Source organism: Monodon monoceros, unplaced genomic scaffold, assembly GCF_005190385.1.
Source record: "Monodon monoceros isolate NGI ecotype Baffin Bay Population unplaced genomic scaffold, NGI_Narwhal_1 Super_Scaffold_20, whole genome shotgun sequence".
In the NCBI taxonomy this organism is placed as follows: Eukaryota; Metazoa; Chordata; class Mammalia; order Artiodactyla; family Monodontidae; genus Monodon; species Monodon monoceros.
Window position 1 is genome coordinate 29328664 of NW_021703777.1, and position 14917 is coordinate 29343580.

General features: G+C 35.5%; 1 protein-coding gene across 6 annotated transcripts in view; it reads right to left on the bottom strand.

The window, feature by feature from the left end:
• Window positions 1-14917, bottom strand: part of LRBA (LPS responsive beige-like anchor protein) — a 747970-nt gene that overhangs the window by 149278 nt on the left and 583775 nt on the right. For all 6 annotated transcript variants that reach the window (XM_029235039.1, XM_029235041.1, XM_029235037.1 and 3 more), the window contains one exon: window positions 3325-3477. In XM_029235039.1, coding sequence (XP_029090872.1) covers window positions 3325-3477 — 153 coding nt within the window. The remainder of the gene's footprint in view (window positions 1-3324; window positions 3478-14917) is intronic.

Genomic DNA, 14917 nt, shown 5'->3' on the forward strand with positions numbered 1-14917 from the left:
TGATGTTCCAACTACCTGGGCTTGAAGTACTTAGAAAGTCCACAGAATAAAACATAATTCTCAAAAAAAAAAAAAAATGGTGATTCAGAAGGAACCATTAAAAAGGAAAAGACAAGCCACAAACTAGGAGAAAAATATCTGCAAAACATATGTTGGATAAAGGATTTTTATGGAGGATATATAAAGATGTCTTACAACTAAATAATAAAAAGACATACAACCCAATTAAAAAACAGGCAAAAGATCTGAATAGATAGCTCACCAAAGAACATATTAAGAGTAGGAAATAAGCCTGTGAAAAGATGGTCAACACCATTAGTCATTAGGGAAATACAAATTAAAATCACAATGAATCACTGGAAGAGCTAAAATAAAGAAGATTGACTGGGCTTCCCTGGTGGCGCAGTGGTTGAGAATCTGCCTGCCAATGCAGGGGACATGGGTTCGAGCCCTGGTATGGGAGGATCCCACATGCCGCGGAGCAACTAGGCCCGTGAGCCACAACTACTGAGCCTGCGCGTCTGGAGCCTTTGCTCCGCAACAAGAGAGGCTGCGATAGTGAGAGGCCCGCGCACCGCGATGAAGAGTGGCCCCCGCTTGCCACAACTAGAGAAAGCCCTCGCACAGAAACGAAGACCCGACATAGCAAAAATAAATAAATTAATTAATAACCCCCTACCCCCCCAAAAAAAATAAATAAAAAAATAAAGAAGATTGACAATACCAAGTCTTTGCAAGGATATGGCAAATTGAAACTTCACATATTGTTGGTGGGAATGCAAAATGGTAAATATATTCTTATCATATGACTGAGCAATTAATTAAACTCCTAGGAATCTATCCAAGAGAAATGAAAACAGATATCCACCCTAAGATATACGCAAATATTCTTAAGAGCCTAAAACTGGAAAAAAGCAAAATGTCCATAAACTGGTAAATAAACAAAAGGTGTTATATCTATATAATGGAATACTATGCAGCAACACAAAGAAATTACTGAGATATGCACAATAGGGAGGAATTTCAAGAACATCATGCTAAGTGAAAGAGTCAGGTACGAAAAGACTACATACGGCAGGATTCCATATATATAAAATTTCTAGAAAAAGCAAAATTAAAGAGAGAGAATCAGTGGTTGCCTGGGACTACGACTGGGAGCAAACAGATACAAGGCAAGTTTTTGCAGTGAGGTAAGCTGACTGTGCTGATGGTTACATAATTGTATACATTTATTAAAACTCATTGAATTGAGCACTTTTAAAAAGATGGATTTTATGGTATGCAAATTATACCTCAATAAATGTGTTTTAAAAGCACAGAAAATTATTGAAAGCAAACCCAAAAAAAAACACCCCAAAACTGCAGAATGACTAGACCTTCTATTGACATCTACATACCCCTGGAGAGAAAAAAAAACCAAAAAAATAACACGACCATAGACAACTGTCACATTTAAAAGTTTGACATCTCCTTTAACATCTTTCAGAGCTAAGCTTTGTCTTGGGCTCTCATTTTAATTACAGTTAACTTAAAAATCTTGAAAAATACATGCAGTAAACCAAAATGCAACATGTACGTTAAGACTGTGATAGAATAATGTTAGGTGCTATTGCCTGAAGGCCTCCTGTAAGCCAGAGAAAATTCTAGGTATTTTACATATATAATTACAGTTTTACACAAATAATTTTCAAATTACAACGAGGAAATCAAGGCTCAGAAAGGTTAAATTGCCTAAGGTCCCATAACCAGCAATGTGAGTTATCCACGATTAGGAAAACTGGTCTAACTTCAAAGCCTACACTCTTTCCACTCCCCCTGCACTGCCTCCAGTATATGTAAAACATGAATTTTCAGTAATAATGGGATTACAATTAGGATCTAGAATACTGTACAGGATTAAAATATAATTGTTGGGCTTCCCTGGTGGTGCAGTGTTTGAGAGTCCGCCTGCCGATGCAGGGGACACAGGTTCGTGCCCCGGTCTGGGAGGATCCCACATGCTGCAGAGCGGCTGGGCCCGTGAGCCATGGCCACTGAGCCTGCGTGTCCGGAGCCTGTGCTCCGCAACGGAAGAGGCCACAACAGTGAGAGGCCCGCGTACCGCAAAAAAAAAAAAAAAAATATATATATATACATATATATATATAATTGTTGGTAGAAAAGGTAAGCATACCAAGAAAACTAAAATGAAATAATTTTCCTTGTTTTAGTAAAATTAAAAACACAATGCAATTTCAGTTTCATTTTTATTTTACTTATTTATTTATTAAATAAATTTATTTATTTGTTTTATTTTTAAATTTTTTGGCTGTTGGGTCTTTGTTGCTGTGCGCGGGCTTTTCTCTAGTTGCGGCGAGTGGGGGCTACTCTTCGTTGTGGTGCGAGGGCTTCTCATTGTCGTGTCTTCTCTTGTTGTGGAGCACGGGCTCTAGGTGCACGGGCTTCAGTAGTTGTGGCACTTGGGCTCAGTAGCTGTGGCACCTGGGCTCAGTAGTTGTGGCTCGTGCACCCTAGAGCGCAGGCTAAGTAGTTGTGGTGCATGGCTTAGCTGCTCTGCAGCATGTGGGATCTTCCCAGGCCAGGGATCGAACCTGTGTTCCCTGCATTGGCAGGTGGATTTTTAACCACTGCGCCACCAGGGAAGCCCTAGGTTTCATTTTTAATATGAAGTATGAAGTATGATAAAGAAACTACTTTAAAAAACTGAGAATAAAGCTCCCTGATTCTAGGCATTTATGAAAGTTAAAGGCAAAAAGGAAAAGTCATATATTTTTTCATAAAATAATCCAGAACCCATACAACAGAGGACATTAAAGAGTCCACAGGAGAGGATTATGAAGAGTTGGTTGTAAGCACAATGATTATTGCACTTTTCACTTTTTAAGTTTTCATATTCTAAATATTAGATGAAGATTTCATTCAAAAGACAGATACAGCATATAATTTGAAAATCTTGTTTCTATTATCAAAGTGTACAATGGCCTTCCAACCTGAACACAGAATCATGTTCTTCTCCTAGTACAAGAAACTCATATTTGAAAAAGCATAGAATTCAATAAGAAATTCACTTATAATCTTGAATCATCTTGTTCATATAAAAGTAACCCAAATTCTGCATAAAAGAATAAAAGACACATTATACCTTTCATGTCAATAAGATTTTATAAAGTATATATGGAGATTCATGAACTATTACATCACTTTTAGTTATCCCTATCAACTACAGTTTTGCCCAGAAGAGCAAGGGTTAATGATTATACCAACACATGAAAGATACTTTGAGAAAAGGCTCATGACAGACAGAGTAGATGATTACTATCTTACCAATCTGTTTATGCGAACAAATTCTTCTGAGGTTTTGGCCCAAGGAGGAAGTTCAACATCAGACACTACTGTCCCATCATCCATCACTCCAAGATTATAATTATTGAAGTTGACAAACATCTCAGGGAGATAATAAAATTCAGGGATCAACTCCTATATAAAAATAAAAGACAATGTCATATTATAAATTGTAGAATACTGACTAGGTATTCATAAAAGGGCTGATCATTTCCTATTGTGCAGAAGAACAAAATAAACATAGGAAAGTTTTTACTCTTTTCATATCATAGCCCTATCACAAAGTTCTATTAAGGTAGACAGGTCCCATCCAACCAAATTTAAATAACACCTTACTGGGTGGTCACATGCTTTCCTTTAGGACAAGTCTTACAAACTCAAAACTCTTATATACCAACATTTGAGTAATATTTGAGGTTTGACAAGTCGTAAACAGAGTTTAACATGCTGTAATTTCAACAACAGCTTAAACTAGATTTTTTTGAGGTATATGGAATTTTTGCCAGAAAAAAAACACAAAATCTTTATAAGCATTAAAATGCTTTGGTCCATCACCAACCAGGAAGATATTCATTGCATTTAGCCACAGTGTAACAGTATGTTTTGCTCACATTTCAAAACATTCAAGTTTAGTTTTAGGGTACTAACTCTTATAAAAGATCAAAATTTATAATCAGCCTAGAAAATGACCTGCATGAGAAACTAAGTAATATAAACATGACTTTAATAAGGACATTTAAAATACGCTTTAACAGGATACTTAATAAGCAGAAAAATGCAGCCAGTTAGGTTTTTGTGTACAATAAGCCCCATGTATAACTATTTCAGAGGTCCTATAGATCAGACTTGAAATCCAGTCTTGACATGGGTCAGTGACTCAGTGGTCTTTCAGATACCCCCTCAGGGCCAGCTATGGCAGGCCCGGCTTTCCAAATGGTTGAGTGAAATAGGGAGGTCATCAGATTTTGGACAAGGTCAGTATGAACTCACTAGAGCAAAGAAAAAAAATTCAGCAGGAATTAAGCTATTATCACCTCCATCATCCATGTGAAATGTTCCTTGACTTTGAATCGTACATCCTTTGTTTACAATCACAATAATTAACTAAGCAGGGTAGAAATGAGCTTGTCCTCCAAATGCCTGACAACCACCTGATCATTGACTTGCAAAACATTTAAACTGAACAAAATTAAATTTTTTAAAAGGAAGATCCTGTTAAGTTTAACCATAAATGAAATGATGGAATGTTCATACAACAATTTTAAGAATCTCTTCTCCACAATGATGCATATAAGTCTAATTGACAAAAGACATATTTTATGCAACAAAAAGCTATATTCAATTTGTTTTAGCTAAATAACTTACTGCATGACATGAGTCAAGTACTAAAATAAAACTCTTAATAAACATCACATTTAATCTTCACAACAACTTATCACACTTAATCTTCACAACAACTTTACAAGGTAAGGTATCATCTCCATTTAAAAAAATTAACTAAGGCTCAAAGAAGTTAAGTAATATGCCCAAGGTTATGCAGCTGATTTATGATAAATTTGGAACTTAGGTCAAGATTTGTTTAACTCTAAAGCCTGTGTCCTTAATCATCAAAAAAGCATGGGTTCTATTACATAATATATACAGTGCTACACATTTAAAATATGTTTTTAACATATATTCTAAGCAATTTTTAAAAAAAGTAAACAAAACCTTTTCATTCTTCTATGATAAGAAAACAACTGGTTCTCCTGAAAAAAATATTTTATTTATATATGTGTATATGTATATATACTACACATATAGGAAGAATTTTAAAAATATGCTATAATTATTATTTACCCATATATAAATATGTCACTTTATAACTATCAATTTGCTGAAGTATGCATTCAATAAATTCCAGCTTTGAGAAAATTTCCCAAAATGTCTTATTTTCACTCCATATTGCTTGTGCTAGTAAAGAGGAATGTTACTATTGCCAAGTCTTGTTCTACAATAGTAATGGAGGACCATGCCTTCCTTGTGTATTCAAAATCAAAAGCAGCATTTTGGTTTAATTATTTACTTATTCTTTAAATTTCAATAATACCTGCCCACCCGTACCCTCACCCTAATGCTCTCACAATTAGAGGATATTGTCCTTCTTTTGCCTGTTATACTCATTATGCTTCTATATAATTCTCCTAGGAATCAAAACAAATATAATGGCTGAATTTTAGATGTTAGGTTTCTCCCAAGTTTTGGGAGATCAGTCATCTGCATTATAAATCAGAGATACATATTGCATAGTAAAAATATGCAAAAAATATACTCTTTCTTGAGACCATGCCTAGACAGCAGATGAAGACCCAACACAGCCATAAATAAATAAATTTATTAAAAATACATTCAATTAACAGAAATATATTTTGTTTGTGGCCTACTTTATTTAAACACATAAATTTATTATGAATTTATTTTATTTTAATGTTGACAGCTTACTCTAAATATAAATTCAGTTAATTTAACTCAAAATTAAATGGAGCAAAATTACACATAAAATAAACAAGAAATTTGTAATAAAAGATATGAAGAAAGCAATTTTAAATCTTACTGGACTATGTTAAACATTCAGTTGCATAATTTCTGTAATGCTGGGAGGGAGGTAATAATTTATCAGTTTCCATAATTACCATAGATTTTACTTGCAATTTCCTATTAAAGATAGGTACCCTATAATTTTGTAGAGTGGACATTATAAAAATATTTCAAAATTAAGATTTTAAACTTTATTAATTAAAAATTAAGCTTAATACTTCACTTGAAATTTATCGAGATAGGAATTTTACATTTTGCTTCTTTATTTTTTACCTCCCAACCTCCCACCCCATACACTTCTCCAATTTCAAGAGAGTTGTTAGGCATTTCCAGAACATTTGCAAGGTCCAGAGCAGAGACCTCCTGAAGACATCCTCTTTTTCTGTCCTTTGTGAAAGTCTAAGCAAACAGGAGATTATGTAAAATGTCTAGGAGAAGGAGTGTCAAAGGTTAATATTTTTAAAAAGACAGAAACCAAAGAAGAGTTTTTCCTCAAGATTAGGGAACCAAGTTTCTCAAAATCTGTAGTCAGCTTTCTTTAGCCTGAGGGCAAGGGGAGGGGATGAAGAGGTTAGGCTGGAACCTAGGGTATGGTAAGTGGTAATCAAGGTCCCTACTTGCCCATATAGTGCCTCTGTATAAATTAGAAAAAAGCAATCCTTCTGGGCTAATTCAGCCCCAAGAGAACTCAGTTTGGCAAGTGCAGTACAGGTTGGATTTCTGCTTCTCCTTTCCTTCAGTCAAGCACCCTTACATAGAGGACAATTTGCCCACCTCTACACAATGGCTTCATGATGGTGCACTTACGGAAGACAGTCCCTTGGCACCAGGGATTTGGCATCAGCAAATATTTCTTAACTCAAGCTTAGATAATCAGCAGAGCTGACAGCTTCTAAAAGACCATGTGTCCTAGACAATGAAGATATTACTAGTGAACAAGATGAACTGAAGATGTGAGAGCCAATTTTCTAGATATCACATAAGCCTGGATCTCATTCAAGCCCTGGGAAAAGGAGGTCTCTGCCCTACCCATCTAATAACTGTGAAAGAACTTCCTACTAGCAAAATATAAAGAAGATTTGAATTCAAATTAGGACATTTCTTATATACTTGAGTTGCTGGTTATGAATTTATACACACAGTTGACATGTGAACAACACTGGGGTTAGGGTTCCTACTCTCTACTCAGTCAATCTGAGTGTTATTTATAGTTGGCACTCCTTATCTGCAGTTCCTCTGTATCCCACATGGGTGGTTCCAAATCCATGGATTCAACCAACATTGGACAGGGTACTACTATAGCATTTACTATTTTAAAAAATTCACACATAAGTGGACCTGTGCAGTTCAAAACCATGTTGTTCAAGAGTCAACTGTATTTCAGTGATAAAAAGTTCCCAATATATTCACTGACAATTATTTCTAGGAGACAAAATGGTAGAGAGAATTCAGTATGAGCAGTACAAAACTTTTTAAATTTCCCATTATTTAATTATTTGATATAAGCTTTAGGTAGGTATGAAGAGTGATATAACACATCATAATCACAAAAAGCATTTATTTCATTTTTACTCTGCAAAGAACTGTGTTAGGATCTGGGATATGGAGACGTGAGTGCTACTTCCCCTCTACAGATCAGATCACAGATCTAACAGTGAAAGGATACATTTTTTAGGAGGAAATTGGTTGTAGGCACAAATAGTACTCTAGAAATTCAAAAGAGAAAAGGATGTCTAAAAGTTGGGGTGGTCAGAGAAAGCTTTAGGGAGAAGAACATAATACATTGTACTTCCCTAATATAACACTCATCAAACTGTATTGCTTCCTCTAAATTGACGGCTCCAGGAGATAAAGGACTTTAAGTATCTTGTTCACTGCTACACCTCCAAAGCCTAGACATAGTGAGTGAAACATGTTAGATATTCAGTAAAAATCTGTTGAATGAATGATTGAAGAATGGTACTTAAAGCCAAAGATAAATATTAGCAGAGGGGAAACACAAGAACAGTCCTGACAAGGGGAATATCTTAAGAAGAGGTACAGAGATGGAAACTTGCATATATCATGTGTTTCCAGTGATCAATGAAGAACTATTTAGTTGGTTTAGAGAGGACTATATACATGGAGTAGGAGACAATTTAAAATAGGACAAATGTTTCCAATAAATTAGCACTGAAAAGAAAGATTACAAAGAATCTAATATAGTATAAAGGACATCATCAAATAAAGACAATTAAGTAAAGGAGTGAGTATATATACTTAAACCACATGACAATCTCATTGGAAGGAAATCTGCATAAGTAAATCAGTTGATGGGAGTTGAATACCCTCTTAACATAAAATAAACATACTGAACGCAACTGAGGTACACCAACATATAAACAAAAAGATAAATAAGTATATATACTGCCTGAATTTTACTATGGATGATAGTGACATTCAAGTTATAAGTAGAATTCCGTCTTAATCCTAAAAGCATCTTTCTAAGAACTATGCCTTGATATAACACCAAATATTATAGTTCAGAATTATCTCCTTTGACAGATGAAATTTAGTGATAGAGTCAAAGATTATGTCTTTCTAATACTTCTAATGTACATTTACAAAGTGAAGTATGTTTTATATTCATCAGAACAGAACATTCAGCTCTGGATAAAAACCACATGTTCAGCAATTCTTTAAAACATCAGGGGAAAATGAGAGTAAACAACACTGACAGAGGACAGAGATATTTACAATTCACATTTTCTTCTGACTTGCTGACAATAATTTTAATCACTATCACTTAATTAGGCCATCAGGTCTTAGAGGTAAGTAACATGGTCAAAAAGTAGTGTATCATCTCCTAAAATAAAAATTTGAAAGGTTCAACCAGAGGTTATACCACAGTTCAGGATAAGCCCATTGCTTTGATCACAAATCCCAAGACTTTCATGGCATAATGACAAGGATTGGTTGTGACCACACATATGCTTTAGTTTTCTTTTCTAAGGTATAATCCCCATTGATATGAATGGCCTCTGCAGCAAGGCTGTATGATTCACCTTCTAATAGTCACCAATTCTATCCATTGAATTCAATTCAATAATACCTGGGTAATCATGCCAAATACTAGTCTATTAATCCAAAGAAACAAGATAATAAAACCTGAAATAAAAACCAAGATGCTACTTCAGAACTAAAGTTAAATTTTTATTTTATTTTTACTAAAATATGAAATCCTGACAAGTCAAACATAAGCATGATAGCAAGGCAACTAATTTAATGTATACTGCTTTGGGGATACTGATGGTAAAAAAAGATGTGAAAGCAAAATTTTAGCTTTTTACATTGGAAAAACTGTATATTTTATGAAGGAAAAAATCCAAAGTAAACTTTCTTAATGAACAAGAAAAGAGTTGATGAATATATATTTTTTAAAAGTATACGTTCTGATACATATTAACTTGCAAGTATTTATTTTGTTAGCCCACAAATGAGAAAATCTTTTCGAAAGTTATTAGAATTGAATTGAACCTATAAGTCATTTTAAATGGACTGCATATCTGAAAGTATTCAAATTGATATTTAGTTTCTCCTTATCGAGTAGATAAAATGCTATTTTCTTCCTTTAGTAAAAGAAATGTTAACAGCAATTTTTAAATTGGAGGAGAAAAAATAATCTATAATGCTTCCAGACAGATCAAATAAATACTGTACGGTTTTAGATATTAGACTTGCATTTCAAATTCAAAATAAAGAAAAATCATGGATTACAAACGAACAAATAGATAATCTATCTCAATCTAATACAGTTAAGAGAATAACTGGGTTTGCGTCTTATCTATTCAACTTACTGGTCACGTGCTTTTAATTTAATTTTTCTGACCCTTACTTACCTCAGTCGCCTCTTCTAAAACACAGGGTTGTTGTGTGGCTAATACAGAATTCTACATGCACAAAAGATGTTACTACTACCACTACTACTACTACTATTATTATTATTATCATTAATGTGGCCCCTGATAACAATCCCAAATTAGAGACTCAACTTGCCCGATTCTTAAAGTCAACAGGTAATTCACTGATAGTGGCCATTCTTAAAAGCTTTTAACATAATCCTAAGGGAATTTAATAGAATTTACTTGTAAAAGTAAAAATGACCACAAAAATATTTGAGACTTAATAGTTCCTACTAAATAGCTATCACATTCAAAACAAGTTTCTTATTTTTTATTAGCAATGACAGTACTGTTCAACATGCCTCACTTTATGATGAATACTCTCAATACTTTATAGTTCTCTCCTGCTTTCAACACATGTTTTTCACTTCTAAATTTGGACTGGACATCTTTGCTGAACCTTTTGCTGTTCCAGACTCCTATCTTCAAGGAACTTGTAATTTGGGGAGAGATAATGGACATTAATAATACAAATAATGGGTAAGCTGTGACTGCCAGAAGAGAAGACATAAATAAAATGCCCACCTTAAATCTTTTCTGGAACAGTTTGTATAATACATGAGTATGGAGGAGAACAGTTAATATCAGTATTTATAAATATATTAATGAACAGTCTACATTTTTACACTGAACAAAAATATAAGATCACCAGGTCAAAAAACAAATTACAGCTAACCTGTGTACATTTTTACAATTCAGGAAGATAGGAACATTTTCTAAGTGCTTTATAAAAACGTTTTTTTCTGCCCACTATGTAAGTAGCATAAGAAGAAAAATATTCAGTTTTTCAAGTAATTTTTCTCGAAGAACACACGAAAAAGAAATGATTCATTGTAGACATAAAGAGTACAAAGTTCAAAGCTAAAAAAGAAATAGTACATGGGTACATCATTTAACCTATTGATGCATGAAGAAGAAAAGTGTTAAAAAGGGTTAAATTAACAAATCTGTAAGTTATGTATAAAAACAAGGATGAACACATATATAGTTCAGTTAGAGTATGAGTGTTCTACATTGTTAAGAGAGTGGCAAGACAGCTTGAGCTGACTCTAATGTGGTTGTGAGTGTGTGTGTGGCAGGGGGTGGAAGAGGGACTGACCAAAAAAGAAAGAGAGAGAGAGAAGAAAGAGAGAGAGAGAGGGAGAGGAAGAGAGAGAAGAAAGAAAAAAGAGGGGGAGAAAGACAGAGGGAGAATGAAGAGAGATAAAGAGAAGGAGGGAGGGAGGTAAAGAGGAAGGAAGGAAGGAAGGAAGGAAGGAAGGAAGGAAGGGAGGGAGGGAGGGAGGGAGGGAAGTACATATGCCAGAAATGTGCAAAGGATGGATAGAAAAGGGTAAGATTTTAATTTTACTTTCTTTTAGCATTTAAAAAATTCTGAATTATTTAAAAGTTTGTTTGAAAATAGGAAGAATAAATGAAGAAAATAAAACTATCAAATCATCCTAATTTAAGCTTTTTCTCTTAACAAATACATCAAGAAATAAATGTCCAGCAATTATGTTCTACTAACTGTAGCTAAACATCTTCTTATAAATGGCTCTAAAGCTGATGCTATCAGCATCTGTGGAATGTATTATGGTAGAAGACATGCTGAAAGAGGAAAAAAGAAACCTAACTTATCTTCAGATCACAGCCCCTGGGATTTCTGAGGTAGTGGAGGGCAAGTCAAAGGTCTCATGTTTAACAAATCTCACAAGACACAAATAGAACTATTCTCTGATCATCTCTATTTTGTATTATTACTTCTAACAAACAGGTATACACTTAATACCTTTAAGGGTTAATTTTTAAAGCTAAAACTAATTCTTGTAATATTACTGATAGTCATTTATTTTTCAAATATTATTTAGTAAATTCTTAGGATTTAATTGCACTCTATTTACTTAATTTTAAGTATGGAATATGCTGTACTGACCCTTCTGATTTCATAACAATAAAATTTTACATTCATCACTAATGATACACAATAAATTATAAGATAGATTTTATTTTATTTTATTTTTGCGGTACGCTGGCCTCTCACTGCTGTGGCCTCTCCTGTTGTGGAGCCCAGGCTCCAGCCGCGCAGGCTCAGCGGCCATGGCTCACAGGCCCAGCCACTCTGCGGCATGTGGGATCTTCCCGGACGGGGCATGAACCCGTATCCCCTGCATTGGCAGGCGGACTCTCAACCACTGCGCCACCAGGGAAGCCCAGAGTTTTAAATTGAATATCCAAGATATAATCAGTGACAGGATGTCCACATGGACTTCTTTTGTAAAGCTATAACAGTAAAAACTCAATGTGCCTTAATTGTAAAAGTGTAGAAAATTAGAGCATTAACAACTCTTAGTCAGCAGATGACATCCAGCCACCAGTTGTCTTGTGGAGAGATAAGTCCCCTTCCTAAAATACAAGATGTTAGTAGCCCCACTGGAGCACCTACCCATTGGATTTTGCTGTGCCCTTCTGGCATAAATGGCCATACACTCTCCTTTTTCTCCTCAGATTATCTCTCTGTTTTTCCCAGGCTTTTTCACTGATGCCTCTTTTCTCGATATCTTTATATCTACTCATTCTTTCAACCAACGTTTATTGATTTCTAACTAAATGTTCTAAATGCTGAGGTTACCAAATGAACGACACACAAAGCCCCCACCTTCACAGAACTGTAGCTATGGAGACATAACATAAACAAACGAATATATGTACTGTGTCAAATGCTGGCAAGTATTATGTTAAAAAAAAAAAGATGAAGGGATAGAGAATGATGGGGGTTGGGCAGTGTTATTTTAGAGATGGTGTCCAGGGAAGTCCACTCTGAGAAGGTGACATTTGAGCAAAGACCTGAATGAAAAAAACGGAATGAACGAAGCATTATCTAGGGGAAAGCGGTTCAGGCAGAGACAACGTAATACGCAAAGCCACCAAAACAGGAGTGGGCTTGGCATTTATTTTTTGGCCATGCCGCATGGCTTGCAGGAACTTAGTTCCCCAACCAGGGATCGAACTTCGGCCAATGGCAATGAAAGCGCAGCCTCCTAACCACTGAAATGCCAGGGAACTCCTGGGCTTGGCATTTTTGAAAAGGAACCACAACAAAGGCAAGTGAGGCTGCAGGAGAGTAAAAGAGATGTGTCATCAAAGAGGCAACCAGGTAACACAGGGCCTCAGTGGCTACATTAAGAACCTGAATTTTGCTCTAAGCTAGATGAGTAGGCACTGGATGGATGTGAGCACATGGATATGATCTGATTTATAATATAAACTGGGCCAGGGCCCTCGTGATGGACGTGGTGATAACTGGTCAGATTCTAGACATATTCTGAAGGTTGATAAGATGAGCAGTGAGGTGTATGTGATAGGGAGGAATCAAAGATTCCAAGTTTTCTAAAGGTCTGAGCAAACTGGATAAACAGTGCTGTCTTTCACTGAGATGGCAAATGCAGGTATTGAGCAGGACTTTTTCCTTAGGGTAGAGAGGAGGGTAAGAGGGAAAGACAGAGTTTGATATTGGACATGTTCAGTTCAAAATGCCTGTAAACGTACATCTAGCTCAAAGGGAGCTACCTGTATAGCTCTAGAATTCAGGGGAGAGCCACGAGGTAAGGTGTGATCACCTAGGGAGCAAGTGTTGACACTAGAAGAAATTTAAAGATGAAGCCGAAAGGTACTCCAGTAATTTAGGGTATGAAAACAAGATAATCCAGTAAAGGAGACTGAAAAAAAGGCAAAGAGATAGCCAGAAGATGGCTCCTTCACCAAGTGAAGAAAATGTTACAAGGCAAATGGATAAATTAATTGTGTCAATAATGCTGACAGATCAAGTACCATGAGAACTGAAAATTTGCATTTGACAACATGGAAATTGTTCATCAATGACTCTGACAAGACTGATTTCGATAACATGGTGGAAAAGAAAGCTTGATTCGAGTGGGCTAGGGAGATGATGGGAGCTGAAAAAGTGGAGATCAAGAGACTAGACAACCGTTTTGAGGAGTTCAAGATAAGTATCGCCTAATATTCCTTCTTACCCTACATGCCTATGCCACTATTCTGAAGCTTAGGTTTGAATTTTCAACTAGTAGGTGATAATATCCTGGTTATTCTGAAAATATATCAATGTGTCAAAAACTGAATTCACACATTTGGTCTACATACCAGCTTCATTATAATTCACAGCATCATCATTTATCTAGGCACCCAATCTAAAGAATCATCTTTATGCCTTCCTATCCCTTAACAGTCAACCAAGTGCCAAATCCTGGAGAATTACTTTTAACCCACCTCTTGAGTCATTCCCTTAGCTCTTTGACTAGTTGAGGCTCCTAGAGTCTTTACTTTTAACTGTCATAGACTCCTAAAATTTCTCCCTACCTCCAGCTCTCATCTCTCTTCCCCATTCCCAGTACTTTCCGAACCGCTGCCAAAGCGCCTTTTTTTTTTTTTTTTTTTTTTTAAATAATAGAGCCAACTAGTACAAAATCTTAAATGGATCCTCATTGCCTATAGCAGGGGATGGTAAAATACAGCCCAGGGGCCAAAACGCTGCCACCTGTTTTTGTAAATGAAATTTTACGGGAACACAGTCATATCTGTTTACATATGGTATGGTCTATGGCTACTCTTGGGCTACAGTGGTAGAGCTGAGTAGCTGTGCCAGAGATTGCATGGACTGCGAACTGAAAAATATCTTTAGAATATTACTGAGGGTCTTCATATTAGACCACAACTGCCTTTCAGTATTTCTCCTTCTCTATGTTTCCTACACACCAAGCACATAAGACCAATTGGCAGACCAATAAGCATTCCCCAATGTGCTAAGCCTTTTCTCTGAATTTTGTTCATGTCATTTTCTTTGCTCAGAATACTCTTCTATATTTAATCAAAGCATTAATTTAATAAATGTTTTAGTGCCTACTGTGTTCCAGGTACTGTTTTAAGCTCTAGGAATAAACCAATGAGCAAAACAGTCCAAATTCATGCTGTCATGGAGCTAATGTTCCAGTGGGATAAGACATAAATAATAAATAAATAGAGACATGTATGTTGGATGGTGAGTGATATGAAGAAAACTG